At 38.7% G+C, this 20,372-nt stretch overlaps 1 protein-coding gene across 3 annotated transcripts in view; it reads left to right on the forward strand.

The window, feature by feature from the left end:
- Positions 1-20,372, forward strand: part of LRBA (LPS responsive beige-like anchor protein) — a 358,816-nt gene that overhangs the window by 150,954 nt on the left and 187,490 nt on the right. For all 3 annotated transcript variants that reach the window (XM_072121481.1, XM_072121491.1, XM_072121508.1), the window contains exon 37: positions 17,517-17,641. In XM_072121481.1, the coding sequence (XP_071977582.1) occupies positions 17,517-17,641 (125 nt within the window). The remainder of the gene's footprint in view (positions 1-17,516; positions 17,642-20,372) is intronic.

Consider the following 20,372-nt stretch of genomic DNA (forward strand, 5'->3'; position numbering starts at 1 on the left):
GCCTCTCACGTACTACTGTCATGGAGTATTATAACTTTATGTTTATACATATTATTTTTCTCTTTCATTTGGTTTGCCTGTGGTTACCCATGGTTTAATGCAAGCTTGTAGCAAGATCAAGTTGGTATGTTATTCACATTGTCGGCTCATTTGTTTTACTTTCTGTCAAGTAGTGAGGAGCTAATCTATTTTTAATGTGATTATATAGTTTACGTCAGTAGCAATGTGCTGCATTTTCTCTGAAGTGGTGGTAACTTTTCAGTGTCCGATGGTATACTTTACTACAGAACTAGCATAAACAGATTATCTCTGATGTAAATCCACATGATGTCCTTAACCCCATGAGAAACCTACTGTCCAGCCTTTATGAACAGCCATTCCCAGCACTAAGGTAAATGAATCCTTTACACAAAGCAGAGAAGCCACACTAAATATTAATATACTTTGTACCAGACAGGGTTTAAAAGAATTTAGGGTAAATGATTTTCTAACTAACATTTACCTTTCATTGTATAAACATCAGAGTTGTTGAGATTAAAAAGAATACCAACAAGATGTCAAGTGCACGACTAGCCGGGGATATAGGACCGATAAAGCTTTCCATATGGTATTTCACTTTCCCAGAGATCCATCAAACTATCTTCACTTTGGGTCCAATGTCGGGTCGGACAGTCGAGTAACATAAACAATTATAATGACTCAAACTTTTTCTTGGTCATGTGAATTTTGTTAAACAGATCTGTCTATTATCTGGTTGAATGAGGATTGTTTTAGGCCAGGAAGTCTGCAGCACCAACTCATCCGACTTCCGAGGTTTTAGAGCGTGCATGATTCTCTACAGATGAAGCGTCAACATGGTGAAGATTTGTGGTGATTGTGAATAAAAACCTTAATCAATGTCAAGTTTGTTGAGATGTATATTGATTTCCTGCCGACTCAGGAGGATTTATTTCAGTACAGTAGCATGTAGGAGGGGTTGCACTTACATATTATTGACCACCTTCATCTTGTGAAGCTTTTAACATGAAGTCTCAAAGAAACTTGCAGTGAGATGCTTAGTGCTGGACATGAAATATTTTTTATTGTTGAGCAAAACACAGATTCCCTGAGCATCTACAATACAGTGTCCTTCTGTTTACTGAGTATATTCAGTGTAGAGGAAGTAACGATTCTCTTTAATTTTACCTTTTTATTTCAATTGGTAAGGTTTTTTTTTTGTAGGTTTTGGTGTTTGCCTGACAACTATACACCCCCATTTGTCATACAAATAGAGAGCAGAACGTTTGTCTATTTTCATTAAACAATGGTAGAAAATAGATAAGACTCCCATAGTAAATTTTGCTTAATACGGTACCATTCTCAAAAAGAATGCAAATCTATAAGGGCTTACCCATATGACAGTGCTTGGTCTGTGTAACATGGACCACGTTGCAACTGCATTTTAAAGACCAAGCACTGCGCAGTGGATGGGACTACAACCATCATTGTTATATATGATGCAGGGAGATCCTGCTTCCTCACAGAAAACAGATGGTGTGGTAGCCTCATCTTAAAGATAGAACACTGCTCCCGGTACGGGTCTACAAGCCTCAAAATTATACTGGAAATGATGCAAGGAGGCCCTGTGTCCCAATGAGACCACCATTATTTATGTGTTCGTAACTTCTTGGAGCAATGTTAGGTCCCTGAGATTTCCCACAGACAAAATATATTGATATGGGTTCGCCATGAAAATGGATTCACACGTTGCGTTTCAAGTGCATTTTTTTCTGATTTTTCCGAATTACATGTGTTTTGTTATGCTACGAGTTCCTAGTTTCCCTACAGGGCTACAACTCAAAACTGAAAACATAAGCATAAAATAAGCAAATGTTTGGTGTTGTCCTTCTAGGGTCAGCCACATTGTGAAGGAAAGTCCTTAAAAAGAAATCCAACCAAGAAAAACTGTGCAAGTAGGTTGTTTTTCTTCAGTAGGTTGTTTTTCTTTCCTGCGTATATGCATTTGCACAAGCTAAGCATTTTCTTCGTTATTGCAGTGGATACAGTAAAATTAAGTGATGTTTCTCGCCTTCTACAGTGGGTGAGCAAAGAATAATAATAAAAAATTCCTTTATTTATATAGCGCACACAAATTACGTAGAGCTGCACAGAGCTTGCCAAATCGGTCCCTGTCCCAATGGGGCTCACAATCTAATCAACCTACCAGTATGTTGGCACACCTTGTTGGTGTATTTTGGCAGATGTTTAAATATTTCACGTTTTGTTTCACTGCAGCCATTTGCTAAAATCCAAAAAGTTTTTTTTTATTTTATTTTTTTTTATACTGATTAATGTACTTTCTGCAACCCATCTTCTGTTGGAAAACTCTACCATAAAGCCCTGACTGGTGGAGGGCTGGTGAAACTTTCTCCAATCTCCCCATTACATCTCTGGATCTCAGCCACAGGGATCTAGGGGTCCTTATTTTCCTTTCTTACCAAGGCTCTTCTCCCATTATTGCTTAATTTGGCTGGATGGCCAGGTCGAGGAAAAGTTGTGGTCGTCCAAAACTTCTTCCATTTAAGGATTATCGGAGGCCACTGTGCCCTTGGGGACCAAATTCTTTTGGAAGCTTGGCTATTTTTAAATTATCACATTTAATGAGAACAATTAACAGTACATGAAGGTTCCAATATGTGTTTGATAATTGATGTTACTATTGTAGTTTCAATTAAATTAAAGGGGGATTCCATGTTTCACAGGATAGGTAATAACATGCTGATTTGTCTTACCCTACTTATCCCAAGATAGGAGTTCAGTTACCCCAAATAGTGTTAGGTTATACATTTGCCCTATTGCCCCATTCGCTCTTTACAGGATTACTGGAAGAGTACAGCATCTCTCAGCCACAGTCATTTTCTGGTCTGTACTTGTAAGTTCAACTACGGTAAAGGTGTGAACACTCTTTATGCCTTTTTACATTTTATATATATGTCCATTTTATTTCCAATATTTATATTACTAGATTTCTATTCAATTATTATTATATTTTCTTGAGAAAGGTTGTATTGCTCATCCAAAACGTTAAACGCTATATTGTTGAATAGACCATCACATTTTTGACTTTTTCATATTTCGAGTGCTGCCTATTTTTTGTTTTATTACAAGTGGACCTGTTAGCTAAGGATCTCAGTATAGGACCCACCGTTTCGTATAGTTGCTGCTTTTTTCAAAATTGTGTTTTTTATATTTCATAGTGTCTTAAATATTTTTTTTGTGTGTGATGTTGGTCCACATCACATAAAATAAACCCCAGGACAGAGTCTAGGACTTGTGCTACCAGTTCATCTCCATTCTCGAGGCTTAGGTTTGCCTGAGATTGATGTTATGTGCTGTTTTATCGATACTATATGTATGTTTGTGAACTTTAACTCTAAAGTTCATTAACTGTTCTTTTATCAGGCTTTTGTGTGGCTGAAGTGTTATATATCTGGTTTCAGAAAGCACAATCTTTCAATTTAAGGTCAGTGTTGGGGTTTCTATGGTATCTATAGGGATATAAAACATTTTTTTAGCATTCTGTTTTAACGTTCAATTGTTTGCAGGAGTTCAATATCAGTGCAGTATCGATCGTCAGGGTCCAGTAGTTAGTCAAAGGCTATCTCCTCTGACTAACCCCTTAGCACAATGTCATCCTCTTTCCTGTGATAGATTGTTACAATCTCAGCCAGTGTAATTACACACTAACCAAGTGGGTCATTTATTTCTGCACCTTCACCATTTACCAAAAATCTCCTTTATCTTTAGAAGCCAGCTCTTCCTCTTGCAGTAAAAGTAACTTAATGGTAACATAAAACACGGTTGTTTACAGTTGGGAGGTAAATACAAAACTGAAAAATAGAAGTTTCACATGTTTTAAGGCAGGGGTAGGGAACCTATGGCTCGGGAGCCATATGTGGCTCTTTTGTTGGCTGCATCTGGCTCTCAGACAGATCTTTAATAAATAGTGACGGCTGCTGTGTCTCTTCACTGGACTGATCACTGGACACCGGCACACAAGCCTGGGTCAAGGAGAAGAGCCTGGGAGCGTAGAGGAGCTTGCTGCAGGGAGCGCTGGTAAGTAAATGATCTTTTTTTTTTTTTTTTTTGCTGTGACTACCTATCTACTGGGGGGCATGTGCTGGGGCTACCTATCTACTTGGGGGCATGTGCTGGGGCTACCTATCTACTGGGAGTATGTGCTGGGGCTACCTATCTACTTGGGGGCATGTGCTGGTGCTACCTATCTACTTGGGGGCATGTGCTGGTGCTACCTATCTACTGGGAGTATGTGCTGGTGCTACCTATCTACTGTGAGTATGTGCTGTGGCTACCTATCTACTGGGAGTATGTGCTGGGGCTACCCATCTACTTGGGGGCATGTGCTGTGGCTAACTATCTACTGGAAGTATGTGCTGTGGCTAGCTATCTACTGGGAGTAGGTGCTGTGGCTACCTATCTACTGGGAGTAGGTGCTGTCGCTACCCATCTTCTGGGACTATGTGCTGTGGCTACCCATCTTCTGGGACTATGTGCTGTGGCTACCCATCTACTTGGGGGCATGTGCTGTGGCTACCCATCTACTTGGGGGCATGTGCTGTGGCTACATATCTACTGGAAGTATGTGCTGTTGTTACCTATCTACTGGGAGTATGTGCTGGGGCTACCTATATACTGGGAATATGTGCAGGGGCTACCTATCTACTGGGAGTATGTGCTGTGGCTATCTACCGGGAGTATTTGTTCTGGCTTCCTATCCACTGGGAGTATGTGCTGGGGCTACCTATCTACTGGGAGTATGTGCTGTGGCTACCTATATACTGGGGGCATGTGCTGTGGCTACCTATCTACTTGGGGGTGTGTGCTGTGCCTACCTATAAACTGGGGGACATGCGCTATGGCTACCAATTTGGTAGCCGTCGGTATTTATAGGAACCCGGGAAGTTGGCAGCGCCAATCAGCGGTGCACTGGCCCTTTAAATCTGCGAGTGCCGGCCAGCCAGGACGGGAAAGGGGTGGGTTGAGTGAGATCGGAAAGGGGCGCCGCCACGGAGAGGGGCATGGGATTGTCTGCGATCCAAGACTTAGATCGCAGGGGCACCCGCGACACTGGGACTACCTATCTACTTGGGGGCGTGTGCATATGGTACGGCTCTTACGGAATAATATTTTAAAATATGTGGCGTTTATGGCTCTCTCGGCCAAAAAGGTTCCTGACCCCTGTTTTAAGGTCTCCTCCTGGATTTTATAAAAACAGAAAAATGTAACTAAACTTGAACTGGAACGTTAAGAAGTTTCTATTTAAGGGCTTTTATTCTTTTAGTTCTAGGACTACACAACAACTTTCGCTGTGGTACAGGTTTCTTTTGTGTTGTCCTAGTTGTTTCACATCTTATGTGAGTAAATATCTTTGTTAACATTATAAAAAAATTCCTACAACTTCATATGTATAGACCATATGTATAGACCAACCAACATTATATTGCAGTCTTTGTCAAAGACCTTTTACCATTTTTTTTTGTTTTGTTAAAGGAAAAAAAATTACAGAATTCACAAATTTGTGACATAACTGAACCCACTTTTTCTCAATTTTTTTTTGGGCAAATCCGTCTTGCATCTGCCGCTCACTCCATGATGAGTATATCTTGAGGTTCCAGTCTCTTGATTTATCTAGTGGCCGTCATGTGGTTCTATGCCAGGTCTTCCCTGGCATATAATTGGGCTTTACCCTGTGCAAGTTGTAGGCGCAGGCTATAGTGCTCAGTTGCAGGGCAGGAACAACTGATCATGAAAACTGACTTCTTGTATGGATGGGGACTATTGAGTAGGCATGTGGATACCTCTACACCATATAACCCCCAAATAATATAAGCATAGTATTCGAGCATGTTAACATGTGAGAAGAACTTTAACAATGTTCTATACCATTGTTATATTAATAAAACAGAATGTTTCTACCTTGCTGCTGTCCCTTTCATAGATCCTTACTCGACGTGGCTACTAAAAACAAAATCCTACTCTTCTGGTTAATTTTCCTTGCTCTTTTATTTATTGAAGACCGTAACATGCCGTCAAATTTATGGAGCAATAATTAGTATATCATTTTCAATGTTCCAGTGAACTTTTGTCATAAAAATGTAAGAGGTTTTTAATTGCTAGTAATCAGGACTGCGTGTTAAAAGACTGCAGATAATTAGGAGTTCATTTGCATTTTGCTTCTCACAAATTTTCTTAGCGTTGGCAATATCTTAATTCTTTTGTTTTCCTCTTGAGGATTGTATTATCCTGTTTACTGCGCATTCATTTTCTCTTGTGCTTCTGTGGTGCTACACTAGACTGAAATTCTGATTTTTAGGAGAATGTGCAGTAATGGGTATGACTTATCCATAGATCCATGTACTGCAATACTGTAGTACTGTACTTACATGGTGGGAGCGGTCATACCCCAAAGGGGTAAAGTACCCTTGGGGGTCTTTAAAAGTAATTAAAAATATATTTATAACTTATATAAAAAAAATAACATAATAAACATGTTGGGTATTGTTGCATCCAAAAAGTCCTTAAAATTGTAGCAATGAAGACTTCATCCATATCCTGCAAAAAAAAGACGCCTTACACAGCTCCGAAGTTGGAAAAAGTTATTAGTGTTAGAATAAGGCAAAATGAAGAAAAATGTATATGTACAAAAGTATTTTTTTAAAGTCTATCAAAACCTACATAGATATGTTATCTCTGTGATCGTACCAACCATGCTCTGTAAACCGAAAAATAAAAGTTATGGGGACTGACAAATGAAAACACAAAAATGATTTGGTCATTAAAGGGGGGGGGGGGATGGAATCACAAAAATGACCTTGGCGGGAAGGGTTAAAGGTCATCCATATTGTCGTTAACCTAGTAAATGTTTCCCTTCTACCCAGAGGAACCGCAGTTCAGCTGATGTCAGAACTCCCTGTCACATCCCATGTCTTGCGGATTTCTGGCAGGTCAGGGGGATGAATACTCAATGCAAATATTATCACCTTGTTGGCGGAGGCCTAGCTGCTGTGTCTCAATGTCCCCCTCCCTCCTCCATAGAAAATCTGTATAATATGACTTCTCATTAACCTTCATTTCACTTAAAATTTTCTGTAAATGTAGTTTTATAAGTGAAAAGTGGATTATCAAAGGAAGAGGGAAACTGACAAGTAAGCATTATTTTTGTTAATTGTGTACAGATAGTGAAATCATAGTGACAAGAAAATAAGTCCCTGCCCCCTTGGCTGTTATGGGTTAATTTTACTTATAAAATTCATGTGGCTAGATGTTACCTCAGGTATATTATTGGAACACGAGACTGGTTGCTTTCACTACATTAACACCTATTTTTGTGATTTTAGCAAATAAAGTTATAACTCTGTGTAGAAGTCATGGGGTTATCCAGTTGCAAAATTGCTCTGATTCAGCTTGCCTAGTGAAGTCCGATTGTATTAATGTGAAGAGGTGTTTATATTACTGAAAAAGTTGATGTCTAGAGGGATTTCTAGAAATGAATGTAGTTTATATAGCACATACCTTTTACTGTATTACTAAGTAAACACACATATTAACCTTTTATTCATGGAATACAAACTTGGGCTGATGCCCAACTCAACTGTGTACCATCAAAGTGATGGTTCCAGTGTGATAAATGAGGCTGCTTTCCATATTGACCTTGTAACGGTGTAGAGTTTTCTTTATACTTATCTGACACATAACACTTTTCATCACATTGTAAGGCCGAGAGCAACGTACAACTCAGCCTACCTTATACAGATACTACACTACTTACAGGGAAAATCGAATGACGTGGAATACATTTTATCACTGTAAATACTTAGTTTGAGACTAAAGAGGAACTGCCCTCTCTTCTGACCTGTCTGTTTTAGTAATTAGTAATAATTGCCTAATTATGGACCATCTCATAAAACCTTGGGCCTTTTCTCTTAGAAGTTTTTTTTTTTTTTTTATTTACCAACTGAGTGATACTAGTTGAGGTTATTCCATATGACCAGACATTGTCCAGTATGTAGACACATGCCCCCAGCTGTGCAAATCTGGTTGTCAATTTATTCATGAGCTTCTCAGCGGAACGTTACAACAAAAAGTAATTGGAATTACATGCGGTCCCCTACTTATGAACACCTAACTTACAGACAACCCCGAGTTACAAACTGACCTCTGGATGTTGGTAATTTACTGTACTTTAGCCATAAACTACAGTAAATTGCTATAACAGTTATCAGAGGTGTCTGCAATTAAAATTTATTATTATTCCTGGTTATGGTGACATCCCAACATTTTTAAAATCCAATTGTCACAGAGACCAAAAAAAATTAGCTAGTAACAATTATAAAATATACAGTTCTGACAAATTCAACTTAAGAACAAACCTACAGAACCTATCTTGTACGTAACCCGGGGACTTTCTGTTCAAGTATTTACTAAACTTGTACATTTTGTAGTGCTGCCAATGACCACTAATGATTGTCAATAGGGTACCAATGAAATCTACCAGGTTTGGATTTCGTATGACTATCATATGATAGTTGCAGTAACGTGCAGTTCAAAACACAACTTCACTGCTGTGATGTAGCCACACAACGTTTTGATTTGATGTACCGCGCCCATTGCCACCGTATGGGGGACGTATATGGGACGTACATACGTCCCCTGAACGGCCGTGTGAATATAGCCTTACTCATAGATCCAGGCACGGTGACTGTGGTAATCTTCTTGTGTTTATCAATGGCCTATTTCCTTCTAAAGTTTTTGAAAATTTTGGGCAAAATTCTTTACAAAATTATGCAAATTAGCCTAAAGGGTTCTGGGGGCATTACCAGAACCCTTCCCTGCTGCACCACTGCCCCACCCTCCCCTTTTGCTCCCTTAGCACTTCCCCCTTCTTTATCCTTCTGTAGTCCCACACAGTGGCACTGGTGGGGGGGGGGGGGTGTTACGTTCTCATAAGAATCATTTTAAAATGTGATTTTAGAAGGAAGGAGACCATGGGTAATAAATATAAGATTACCTATCACTGTGCCTGGATCTATGAGTATGTGCCCCTGGTTTATCATGCTAAAGAGGTTTCCTCTTAAATCTAACATTTTAGTCCTCAGATGCTATGAGTATCTATGAGTTACTCCAATTTCTTTACGTTTTACTTGTATCAGCTCAGACTTACCCATGTATACCTAATTCTCCAACACAAAGCATGTACAGAAATGTTTGTGCAATTGAACCGAAGAGTTGAAAAACCTTTTTTTGCGAGTTTTTGATTTTGGAACTTGTGTATTGAATAATCAATGTCCCCCTACTTTGAAGCTTAGATACTGAAACTCTGCAATGATTAATAGAAATGTGTACTAGTGTGGGGAAATCCTACTAAATGTATTAAATTGTTTACCATGTTCTTGTATTTACAAAGCCACTTTGCCCTCCCAGTGCGTCATTTTGGCATGTAGCCACTTTTTTAGAGAAAATGAATAAATGCTGGTTTATAAGCCTCTTTACTACGTGGTGGAATGTGTTTCATTATGCGGTTTCTCATTAAAAAAAAAAAAAAAAAATCATGTTATATTTTTAAGTATGTGGTCAGGGTACACTGGACTACTGTAGGCAAGGATTCACTCACACACCAGTTCACACCTGTGTTTATGATCTTCTCAAGAAGAACAGAAGTCTAAGGAATCGTCTAAATGTCTGTTTGTTTTAATGGACTTTTAATGTCCCCCTTTAGTGTCTGTTTGCACCTCTTCCATTTGTGCTTGCCTTATTTGAGAAAAAATAGCGCTGCAGCTCTTGTCCAGTTTTCCGCTCACATAACGGACAGTATAGGAAGCCATTAATGATCTTTTCAATTGATCCATTAGACTTCCACTATTATAGTTTTAGTTATGGGAGATGATAAAGAAGGGGTAGGCAAATAAGTGACAGTGATTGGCAGCACATAGCATAGTAAACCGTGAAATTTCTAGACTCTTCCCATAGATTGTAGTGGAGAATAACTGGTGTTTTTTGGCCCCTGTAACAGGGGCCACACAGGTGGAGAATCAAAAATAATTACCTTAATATCCCTTGACCTAACCAAAATGTTGAAGATGCGAGGGGGTAGTCAGAAGTGTCCAAAATATGAGGATTATGTTCTGTAAATGCTTTATATTGGAAGTCATTTTACCATATGTTGAACTTTTTTAATCATGCCCCTTGTATATTCATTTACTATTATCTGTAGCTTATGGCGGGTCTTGAAAGGTATCCATCTGTAATAACTGCTTCCTATCTGCTGATCTGACCCTGATTACATTGTGAATGATTTGTGTATCCTGCCCAACCGGGGTTTATACTGTAACATAGCCCTAAATTTATTCTAACACGCAGTCTGCATTTCATATGTTTAACATTTTAGCATGAAATATGTATCCATTCTGAATATTTTTAAATTTTAGCAGCCTGTATATCTGAGCGAGGCATACATTTAGTCTTTACAAGTCTCCATTCACCTTTGCACTGTATAATACAAGCACAGTACAATTTTAGATGTCTCTGTGTATGAAACGGGGGAGATGGGGAAATTCAGGAGAGGGAGAGGCAGAAATCATTTCCTAGCAGTCGCCACACTTCACCCACAACATTATAAATGGCTGTTTCTCCATAAGGAAGTGACTAGCTTTGCAATGATGTATGAAATAATATGCATTTTGCATGTCCTGTTTGGAATGATAAAGGTCATATAGTATCATTTACATAATCTTGCTGTGAGAAAATGAAGTGTTGGGGGCATTTTCTGTGCAATATATACATTATCCCTTCATTATTCATGAAAGTTAATTTTACAGTGGGTGTGAATGATCTCTTATGGGCGCTTTTTTCCCTGATCATTCGGTAAAATAATATGTAGCAAAGGCTGCACAAATAGCAGGAAAACGAGTAAAGAGTGATACATTTGCATGACTCGCCGTGTACCCGATTGGATCTTGATTGATGGCTATCATTTGTCTTTGTCAGAAAAGGAGAAAAATGCAGACATTGAAATAAGAGTGCTATCAAAGTTTCTGTAGTGCCAGAAAATTCCATTAATGCTACAATTCAGCATAACCAATCTGTTTTCCTAAGAAAATCCTTTATCCGTACAGCCTTTCCGAAACCATTCCTTATCGGTTTTTCCCGCTGAATATGTATTTGCTCAATGTCATACCAAAGCGTCTGCCTCTTAGCATATGATATGGCTGAAAGTTGAATTGAAGGAATCGGAAGAACCTTTGTGTGGGACCAGTATCTAGAGGATGACTAATAACAAGACAATAAGAGAACCTTAGTCTATTCTGTATTTTCCAATACTTCTCACAATTCTAGTGTTTTTATATCCCCACTTTCCCTTTAAGAGGAAGTTTACTTCTGTTTCAAGCATAAAATGTATTTAATAATCTTAGTGATTTGAGATTTATAGTAACACTAAACAGAAAACGTAAGATGTAAAGTAAGTAGCATCAAATGTAGATGGGTAAATGTAACAAAAACAACCCTATTGAATTTATACATCAAATCTGACGATTAGACATCTGTAATCTCTGCCACTTCTGCTACTTAGTCAGAGACCTTGTATAGTTTCCATCTGCCACTGGGGCTTGTCTGCTGTGTGTACCGAAATGGTTGCTTGACCATTGTAATGTTTGGGCTCTCTTCCTGTTATCTGTGCATCATTCTTGCTGGCACCAACCGTCCAATATATATAACATTGCAGACTGCCTGCAATGTGTCCAGATGGCCACAAAGCTACCTGTGGGGCTGTGGCAAGGATTGTGTGACTACATCATCCGTATTGCTAGCTGCCCATGTATTTTATAGAAGAAAACAGATATACGAAGAATCAACACATTAAGCTTAAAGGCATTTGCTACTTTTGCCAAGCATTATACCCTGCTAGCTGCATGTTGCAAAAAAAACTGAGATTTCCAACATACCTTTATTTTTGTCCATTGTGCCATTTCCAAGATATTCCCAGTTTAATCTGTATGATAATGAGGCAGTTGGTGCACCATGGTTGTGTCCTCCATATTCTGAGCAGTGCTGTTCCTACATAAATTACTTTTCTTGTTTTGCTTTGTGTCATCCCCAGGTTTCTCCTAAGAAATAAAGGCTTATTTAACAGAGGTGGAATAGCCCAGGCGGTACTTGTTGCACCAACTGTCTCATTAGCATACCAATTACAATGGGAATTTCTCTGAAACCCTGTAATTGACAGGAATAATAAAGATGGTTTGCAATTTACAATGTATGTCTCAATATCATGCTGCCAGCACAGTAAAATTCCCTTTAATTCCTTTTAATTCATAGCATTCTGTGCATTTGGACATGGTTTCTAATTACATGCTTGTAGGTGTGCTTTCATTTTAAATGGAGCATTGCCAGAAATGGCAGAGTACTGGGTACCAGTTCAACTTATCGCTTACCCTGGGACTAGGGAATGAATATGATTAATAAGCAAACCCATATAACTAAGTTAGAGCCTTTTATTAGGGACATTGTTTTACAGACCTGATAAACTAGCAATGTTGATGTATTATTATAAGCACAGCATTACCTACCCATTTTTTCATTACAGCATTTCCCCCTCATTTCCATAGTTGGGTCCCAGTGGTCGGATCGCAGTTGATTTTGAATTGGGTTGAAATCTTTTTTTTAAGATCCCTTTAGCATTGCATGTGTTTCCCACCTTACGCTAGTCTTGGAACAGTCAGCATTCAATAATGATCTTTTCTATGGTGTTCCTCACTAGGCCTTCTGTTCCTGAAAACTCCAAGTTGTAGGTTCTTGAAGCCTGAGATTGACATATGCAAATTTACCTTAACTAATCACAGTGATGGGAAGCAGCTTCATCCCGTCATGTAGTCATCTCTACATGTCCTGTGAGATTTGGCTGACTTTGTAATTCCCTTTCTGATGTCTTTTTGCTCCCCTCCAAAATGATAGCCAACTCTCATGTGGTTTAGGAGGGCGACTACATGACTAGATGAAGCCGCTTCCTGCCCCTTTGACTAGTTAAGGTCAATTTGCTTATCCAACCTAAGGTTTTAAAAACTGTATAACTTTATTTTTGACAATCTTACGACAATTGATCCTGCACATACTGGGGACAGAATAGGGCAGAGAAACCACCTGACAAGTTCCCTTGAAAAGCCAATTTTTGCTGTATGATCTTTGCCACCTTTTGTTATAAAAAAAAAATATTTTATTTAAGCTTGTTGAGAAATTCTTCACCTTTTTAAAGGTATTTAAGCCAGGGATTCCCAGTTGTCATTGACTATGTAATCCCAGTTGAATTACAGCTACTATCTTTAAAGTGTTAAATATGTTAAACATGTATATAAATTATATCTATTACATCAGAACTTTTATTTTTGCAGAGCCATAATCATAATGTACTAGTAGATGAAGGGAAAGGCAAATTTTCCAAGTCTTTTCATATTTCCTAATTTCCTAGTGTCCAATAATTTATTCATTAACCCTACTTTCAGTTTTAGATTAGTGGGTTGGTCTCAGGATGGTGGCCAAACGTATGAATAATTTACCATCTTTGCCTAACAGTGGAAGCAGGAGAATTGAAAGGATTGATGGCGGTGAAGGTTAACACATTTTAGCAGGTTTCATTAGCTTTTCATTGTCATATGTTTGTGTCTCCAGCTGAAATAAGCCTTGCAGGAGATCTCTAGTCTGGGGAACTAATTACTTGTAGCGATTGCCATTCTGATGAATAGACCCTCATTGTATCATTCCCCATAGACCCAGAGCAACGTGTGATTCCCAACTGCAGCCTGCCTGATATTTGATAGTAATTTTTACAGATAAACATAAGAAGGCAGAATGATGAAGTGCCCATGCAGTCTATTCAGACTATCATAGAACTGCACATAGCCAGCTGTGCTCTATTTTCCCCCAAAATCACAAATGAGAAAATATCTATTATTAATGGTTCCTCACAGAAGACCATACTTCTCATTTTCTAGATATGCAGTTTTAACTATTTCACTACTTCCTCGTGAATAGTGATATCACATAACTGGGGAAGAGCTCAGACTAAGAGCTCAAAATAAATGTGTAAGCACAGACCGTAAGTTCACATGTGTTCAGCAGGTTCCAACACATTATGGAGAATTCGTTAAAACTGCCATTTTGAACGTTAAAGTTCCCCCCTTGCTTTGGCCTCTTAGTGGATACGGACACAAAACCTGACAGTTTTGACCTGAAGACTAGTTTTTTTTTTGCTATAGTCTCCACTGGTTACAGTAAATGTGGCAGGCCAGGTGTTAACACCCCACCTTTCAACATGGCCAAAGTGGCGCGCGGGCCATAGAAGCCCCAAAACTGGTGAAGGCATGATTGGTCTCCTCCTTTTTGTTATCAATAGTGAAAAAAATTGTGCAGCAGAGCCAGTGTCTTCCCCCTTCCCCCCCCCTGTATCATAGCAGCCAGGCCGCAAATTATATCACAGAATAATCGGAGCTTATAATGAGCTGTGCACCTGTCTGACATCACATGACCATGGAAGAATTTTATCTACCAGAAGTAAACAGTGAAGTTTCCTATAGAATGACAGCACGCTGAGATCTTGAAAACTGGGAGCAATTGATACAGAAAGTAAATTGAAAAATTGTATAACTTTTCATCATAACGCATCAAACATTTATTTGCCAAGAGTAGAACACCCCATCAAGTGGAGATTGTAACAGAAAGCCCAGACGCAGGTATTAACTCGGCCTAACATCAGATGTTTAAGATTTTGGGAACATTTGTATTAAACCTCTTACTAAGGCATAGTTTGGTCATATTTTAGGTTTTGTATATGATAACAATTCCTGAACCTCCCTCAGACTTGCCCTTGCATAATAATGCATTCATGAGTTGTCCTCATGTAAAAGGCTATTGGTAAGGTCTCAGAGCAATATTTTGGGAAACGGGCTTGGGACATTTATGTAAGATTTGTGGGATTTCTTGCCCAGTTTTTTAAAGGCATCAAATAGCATATAAATCCCTCTTGCACAAAGCAGAAGACTCCTGGGGCTGCCATGGAATGTGGGAGGGAGGTGCTCCCACTTAGAGTTTGGGGACACATCCCTGGTACAGGACTGCCCTTCAGAAACTTAGAAATTCATTTTCATAGATGTGTGACAGATTTGCTTTAGCCAATATACTGTCCTAGTCTGCACTTTGAGGATTTGGATCATCTCTGCTGCTCTTCTCAGACACTATAGATAACAGTATTTTCCTCTCTCGTCTGTTAACCCTCCTCTATATTGCAGCTGGTATCTCATCTTTCCTTTTACTATAACAAAGTAACCAATAGATGAAATGGTCTCGTATTGCAATGGTTTTTATATAAAAAGGTTGATCAGAAACCTGATGTGGTGCATGTTCTGCAGTTTTACTGAATGTTTATAACACAATGTCACTGTCAGTCTAGTCATTGCTTTGTGATACATGATCGATCAGCTATAAGGAATGGAAATCTGTTCCAGTGTTAAAAAATATGTATTAAATTTATAATATTCCTTTACAACATTTTTTATTTTATATACCTTCTAAACGGATATGGAATATACTGGATGTGGTTACAATCCATGTACCTTTAAGAAAGCATATGTTTTAATGGGAAATAAAAAATCTATTGTATACAACTATTTCGGATGATGTTTTTTCCAGATAAATTGTATTTCCATGCTTTGTATTTTCTAATGGATATATAAGAAGAGCTATTGAGGTTCTGTTGGAAAAGGAAGTGCACTTATAGTTATGAAAATTGCATGGACAATAGAAAGTGTAGTTTTAACCATATTTAAAGACTAAATGAAAAGTCATATGCAGTTTTGCTACCCCAGAGGCTAAAGGTTCTGAATATTGTAGGAGATGATTTTAATTAAATTCCTGCACATCTAAACGGAGTAATATTTTATTATCACGCACAAGCAAGATTTTCATTAAAGTTAACACTTTCGAGGCAAATGGTGTTTGGTTTGATTTACTGACCTTGTGAGGGAAAGGCACAAATTAGAAAGAAAAATGATGAAAGGGGACAGACTTTGATTAATATAGGTAATGCTATCCCATATTTATAATAGCCTTTTCCCTATTCTGTTTTATAAATGCAGTCTCCGGGAGAGATGCCCTGCTGGGGCTGAAATGAGCCTGAAATCGGAGCGCATGCCACTAGTGTGCAGGGAAGTTGATCACACTGTCAGCAATTCATTTTACAATGATGTATTTAGTGTTCATTTCACCTTCCTTCCATGAAGAGGAATTCCTCAGATGGAAAAGTGATATTGTTCTTTTCAAGGACAAACCTAAAGAGAAAAACACAAGATAGAAGGGCTTGCACTAATGGAGGAGAGTATGTGTAGTACATGGTCATAAAGACTTTATTCCGTCACACTATACAAAGGGTTAATAAAAAAACTAATTTACTCAGTCAAACAATAGACCTGATGGGTATTAGAGGTGTTCATTCCCTTTGTTTCCATTGTTGAACCAAAAGATTAAATATGTTCTGAAAACCTAATTTTGGATATTTCCCAGACTCCCCTTGCCGTGTCCATGTCTGTAAGTCTCCACGCACTAGCAGAGGTGGCCTTTAATGGCAAGGTCTCCATAAGGAATCTGCTTACCTCTGTGATCACCCTAGCACAGACGCCAAATTTATGCGTAAACTCCCACATGACCCACCATCTGACAGAGGACAAAGTGTCCCTTTTGGCCTCATTTGTGCTGATATATTTCAGCAAACCATTTTTTTTGTTTAAAAAAACTGAATATTTGTGGTGTTTTGCATCATTTTAATAATAACAATAATTCTTTATATAGCGCACACAGATTATGCAGCGCTGCATGTCAAATTGGTCCATTTTTTTTATTTTGTAAACTTGGTGGCATGCCTGTGACAGCAGAAATAACCTTAATAAACCCATACCAGTAACTCATCAGATTGAAACCTTCCAAGTACTTTTTTAATGGGCCAGAATGGGGTCATCGTCCAGAAAATAAATCTTATAGGCAACAGGATCTGGAAGGTGTTGATCTTCTTGATAAGGTTCCAGTGGTGGTTTATAAGGTTAATATCTGATGATAGGTTCCCTTTAAGTTTTTCATATAGGAATTTTGTATATGATTAGCTCCAGTACATGCCATTTTTAACAGTATTTGCTGTATCTTTATGCATCTATTTATAGACCCTTTTTTGGGGGGAGAACCTTATATCTGTTGCAGATACAGTCTTCGGCATTGCTGTACACATCTTTCATGCAGGAGTATCCTGTGTACAGTGATATCACATTGCCTCTTTAGTAAAGTTCAACTATTCAATAGTGACAGTTATGACAGTGAAAGTCAAAGAAAAAGCTAAGCAAACAAGGAAGGCTGTCTGTGAAAATTCACAGCTACCATGCTGTTTAGTAATGGCTAACATGTGTGATCTCTGTGTTTTGTTGTAGCCGTCCCCGGGAGTTCTGGCGCCTTGACTACTGGGAAGATGACTTGAGGCGCCGACGACGATTTGTTCGGAACCCCCTTGGTTCAACACATCCTGAAGCGACGCTCAAAGCAGCCATAGAACACGGTTAGTACCATAGAGTTATATGCTCTTGTCAGCCAAAATGGTCATATTGCTACTCTTTCGTGGATGTCAAAGAAATATTTCATAAGAGTAGGTAGTTTTGTAGTTATGTTTTTTTGACAGGTTTATGTTTATTTCACTGATTAATGAGGACTCTGCTATAGTTGGCATATAGGTGGGTGATACATACATGGTAATTATCGGCTTTTTGACGGGGCAATTAAGGTTTTGTAATCCCTGAAAACTGTCAATTCGGAATTATATAAAAAGATAGTGCTTTCAGCTTGAAGGTGGTGTCTGACCCACAGGAAATGGCAGTTGTCCATTCAGCCAGTCATTGACTGCATTGCTGGTCTTCCTTGGTCAGTGGTTACCTGAGGGGGCACCCAGGCATTTCCAGTGTGTCCAACCCTTGGAAACAAAGAGCAACATCTCTTTCCCGGTCTATAGCTTTCATATATATATTTTTTGACTTGCTGAAAAACCCCTTTAGTATGCATTCAACTTTTTTTTTTAAACATTATTGTAATTACTTGCCCAAATATTTCACCATTTAAGTGCTTCCCATCTACAGAACTATATTGTATATAAAAACATTGTTTTAGTATGCTATCTAACATTGCATCATCACACGTTCAGAAGGATACTACACTTACATTATCATATTTATAGTGGTTTTCACACATTTTGAAGCCCCTTTTTTCCAACTATCTACTGCATCTGTGATTGCTAAGGGCCACCCAACTGGCTCCTCCACTAACTAGAACCCCCACCCCTAATTTATTTTCCTTGCACAACCGTATTGGATATGATTTTTACTTCACTGCTGTTTTATTTGAAGTATGCAGTTTGATTAAAGAAAACCTACCATCACGGACCTACCTAATAAGGAAGATCCGGGGGAAGGGAAGGTTCCTTTAATGTATCATAACTCCATGTTTTGTTTTGTTTTGTTTTTTTATAAAACTGTTAATGGCCCAGCACTTTCTAAAACTATAATCTAATATATATCCAAATTTTGTTGAGAGGCTACTGGGTCATAGCAGCACTGTGGAGCGGGAGCTACGGCTACTCCATGCCCCAATAACCTCTCTTGAACACTCCTACCAAGAAGTCTTCAGCACTCGTCTGCCAAGCCAGAGTTATGGACATGCACAATAGCCCCAGAACTGAGGCCACAAATCTGCAAGTATACACGCTCTGTTTGGTCTATGCAAAGCCGGAGCTACTGCACGCGTGCAGAAGACTTCTTAGTTGGTAGGACCGAGAGCGGCTCCTGGGGCATTTAGTAGCTGTAGCTCCTGCTCCACAGCGTGGACCAGTAGCCTCTCAACAACATTTGCATATATAGTTCTAGAAAGTTCTGAGCTATTAACCATTTTATTATAAAAAGAACATATAGCTATGATACCTTATTAGGTAGATCTGTGATGGTAGGTTTCCTTTAAAGACCATTTACCATCAAAATCATGCATGATTAACTAGGGAAACTTAGTAACACTGCCTAGATCTATGAGGGTGTCTTCTTATATTTATTATCCATGACTTCCTTCCTTCTACAACTTTTAAAAGTATTCTAGTGTGCCAGAACTACTCTGTGCAAGAGCACTTCCCCCTTTCCACTGTGTAAAATGACATCAAGTAGAGGTGGGGGGGGGGCGGGGGGAGTGTAAGTGGCGCAATGGAAGGGTGAAACAGTTGAAATGCCTGTGAAGAAAAGAGGGGCTCTGGTAATGTATCCATATGGTAAATGTTCTCACGATTAGCTTCCGTTAAGATACGGTCTTTATCTGAGGAAGGGATATAGTAGAGCTGACTCTGTGTTTGTTAAAGGTGAATTAGCAGAGCTGAGAGTGTCATTATGTTTTATACCCGTGTCATTGATCTCATCATCTCTAAACTCTGATCTGTCTCATCTCTCTTTTTCTATGTGTCAGATGCTAGTAAAATGTTTAGGAGCTAAATAAAAGTGTATATAAACCCTGGACCCAGATAATCTAGGCACATGGCCAGCACACAACATTCTATAACACAGAAATCATGAAGTGTCTGCTTAAAAAAGTCCCCACCTCAAGTCTGGAATTTTACACTGACCATCTCTAAGTGACAGGAGCTAAAACTGAGTAAAGTAAGGGAGTTAAAAATGATCTTTAGTGTGTAAACATCGCTAGGTGATAAAAATTGGAGATCTTTCTTAAAGAGTAATTAAACTTTTGAAGCTTTTTTTTTCTTTTTTTTTCATTCAACAAGGCTCAGTTCATTTTTAGAGAGCTGAGCTGCAATACCCGCACAAACTATGGTCAGGTGTGGAACTGTTTTTGTAGGAAAGCAGCCATGTTTTTCAATCCCCAGACAACCTTTATCTCTGAACTGTCTGTAGATACAGGACAGAAAGCTGATTTACTCAAAATACTGGGTTGTTCCAAGAGGAATGGCTGGAAATGTACGTTTTCTGTACCTCCATTCATATGTATGGGAATCACTGCTGTCTCTTGACTGCTCCTCTTCGGACTCTTCAACCATTAGTGAGATCCCGTTCTGTTAATGAGTGGGAGTACCAGCAATTGGATCCTCATCGATCAACTTGTTATCCACAGGATAAAGGTATAACTGCAATATTGGGACAACCCCTTTAATAAAAAAAAGAGGAATGGAAGAGGAAAAAGATGGACACAGGAACATATTTTTTTTATAAAGTATATTACAAAGTTTAGTATTCTCATCTATGTGATTG

The sequence above is a fragment of the Engystomops pustulosus genome, chromosome 1 (assembly GCF_040894005.1).
Source record: "Engystomops pustulosus chromosome 1, aEngPut4.maternal, whole genome shotgun sequence".
Taxonomy (NCBI): Eukaryota; Metazoa; Chordata; class Amphibia; order Anura; family Leptodactylidae; genus Engystomops; species Engystomops pustulosus.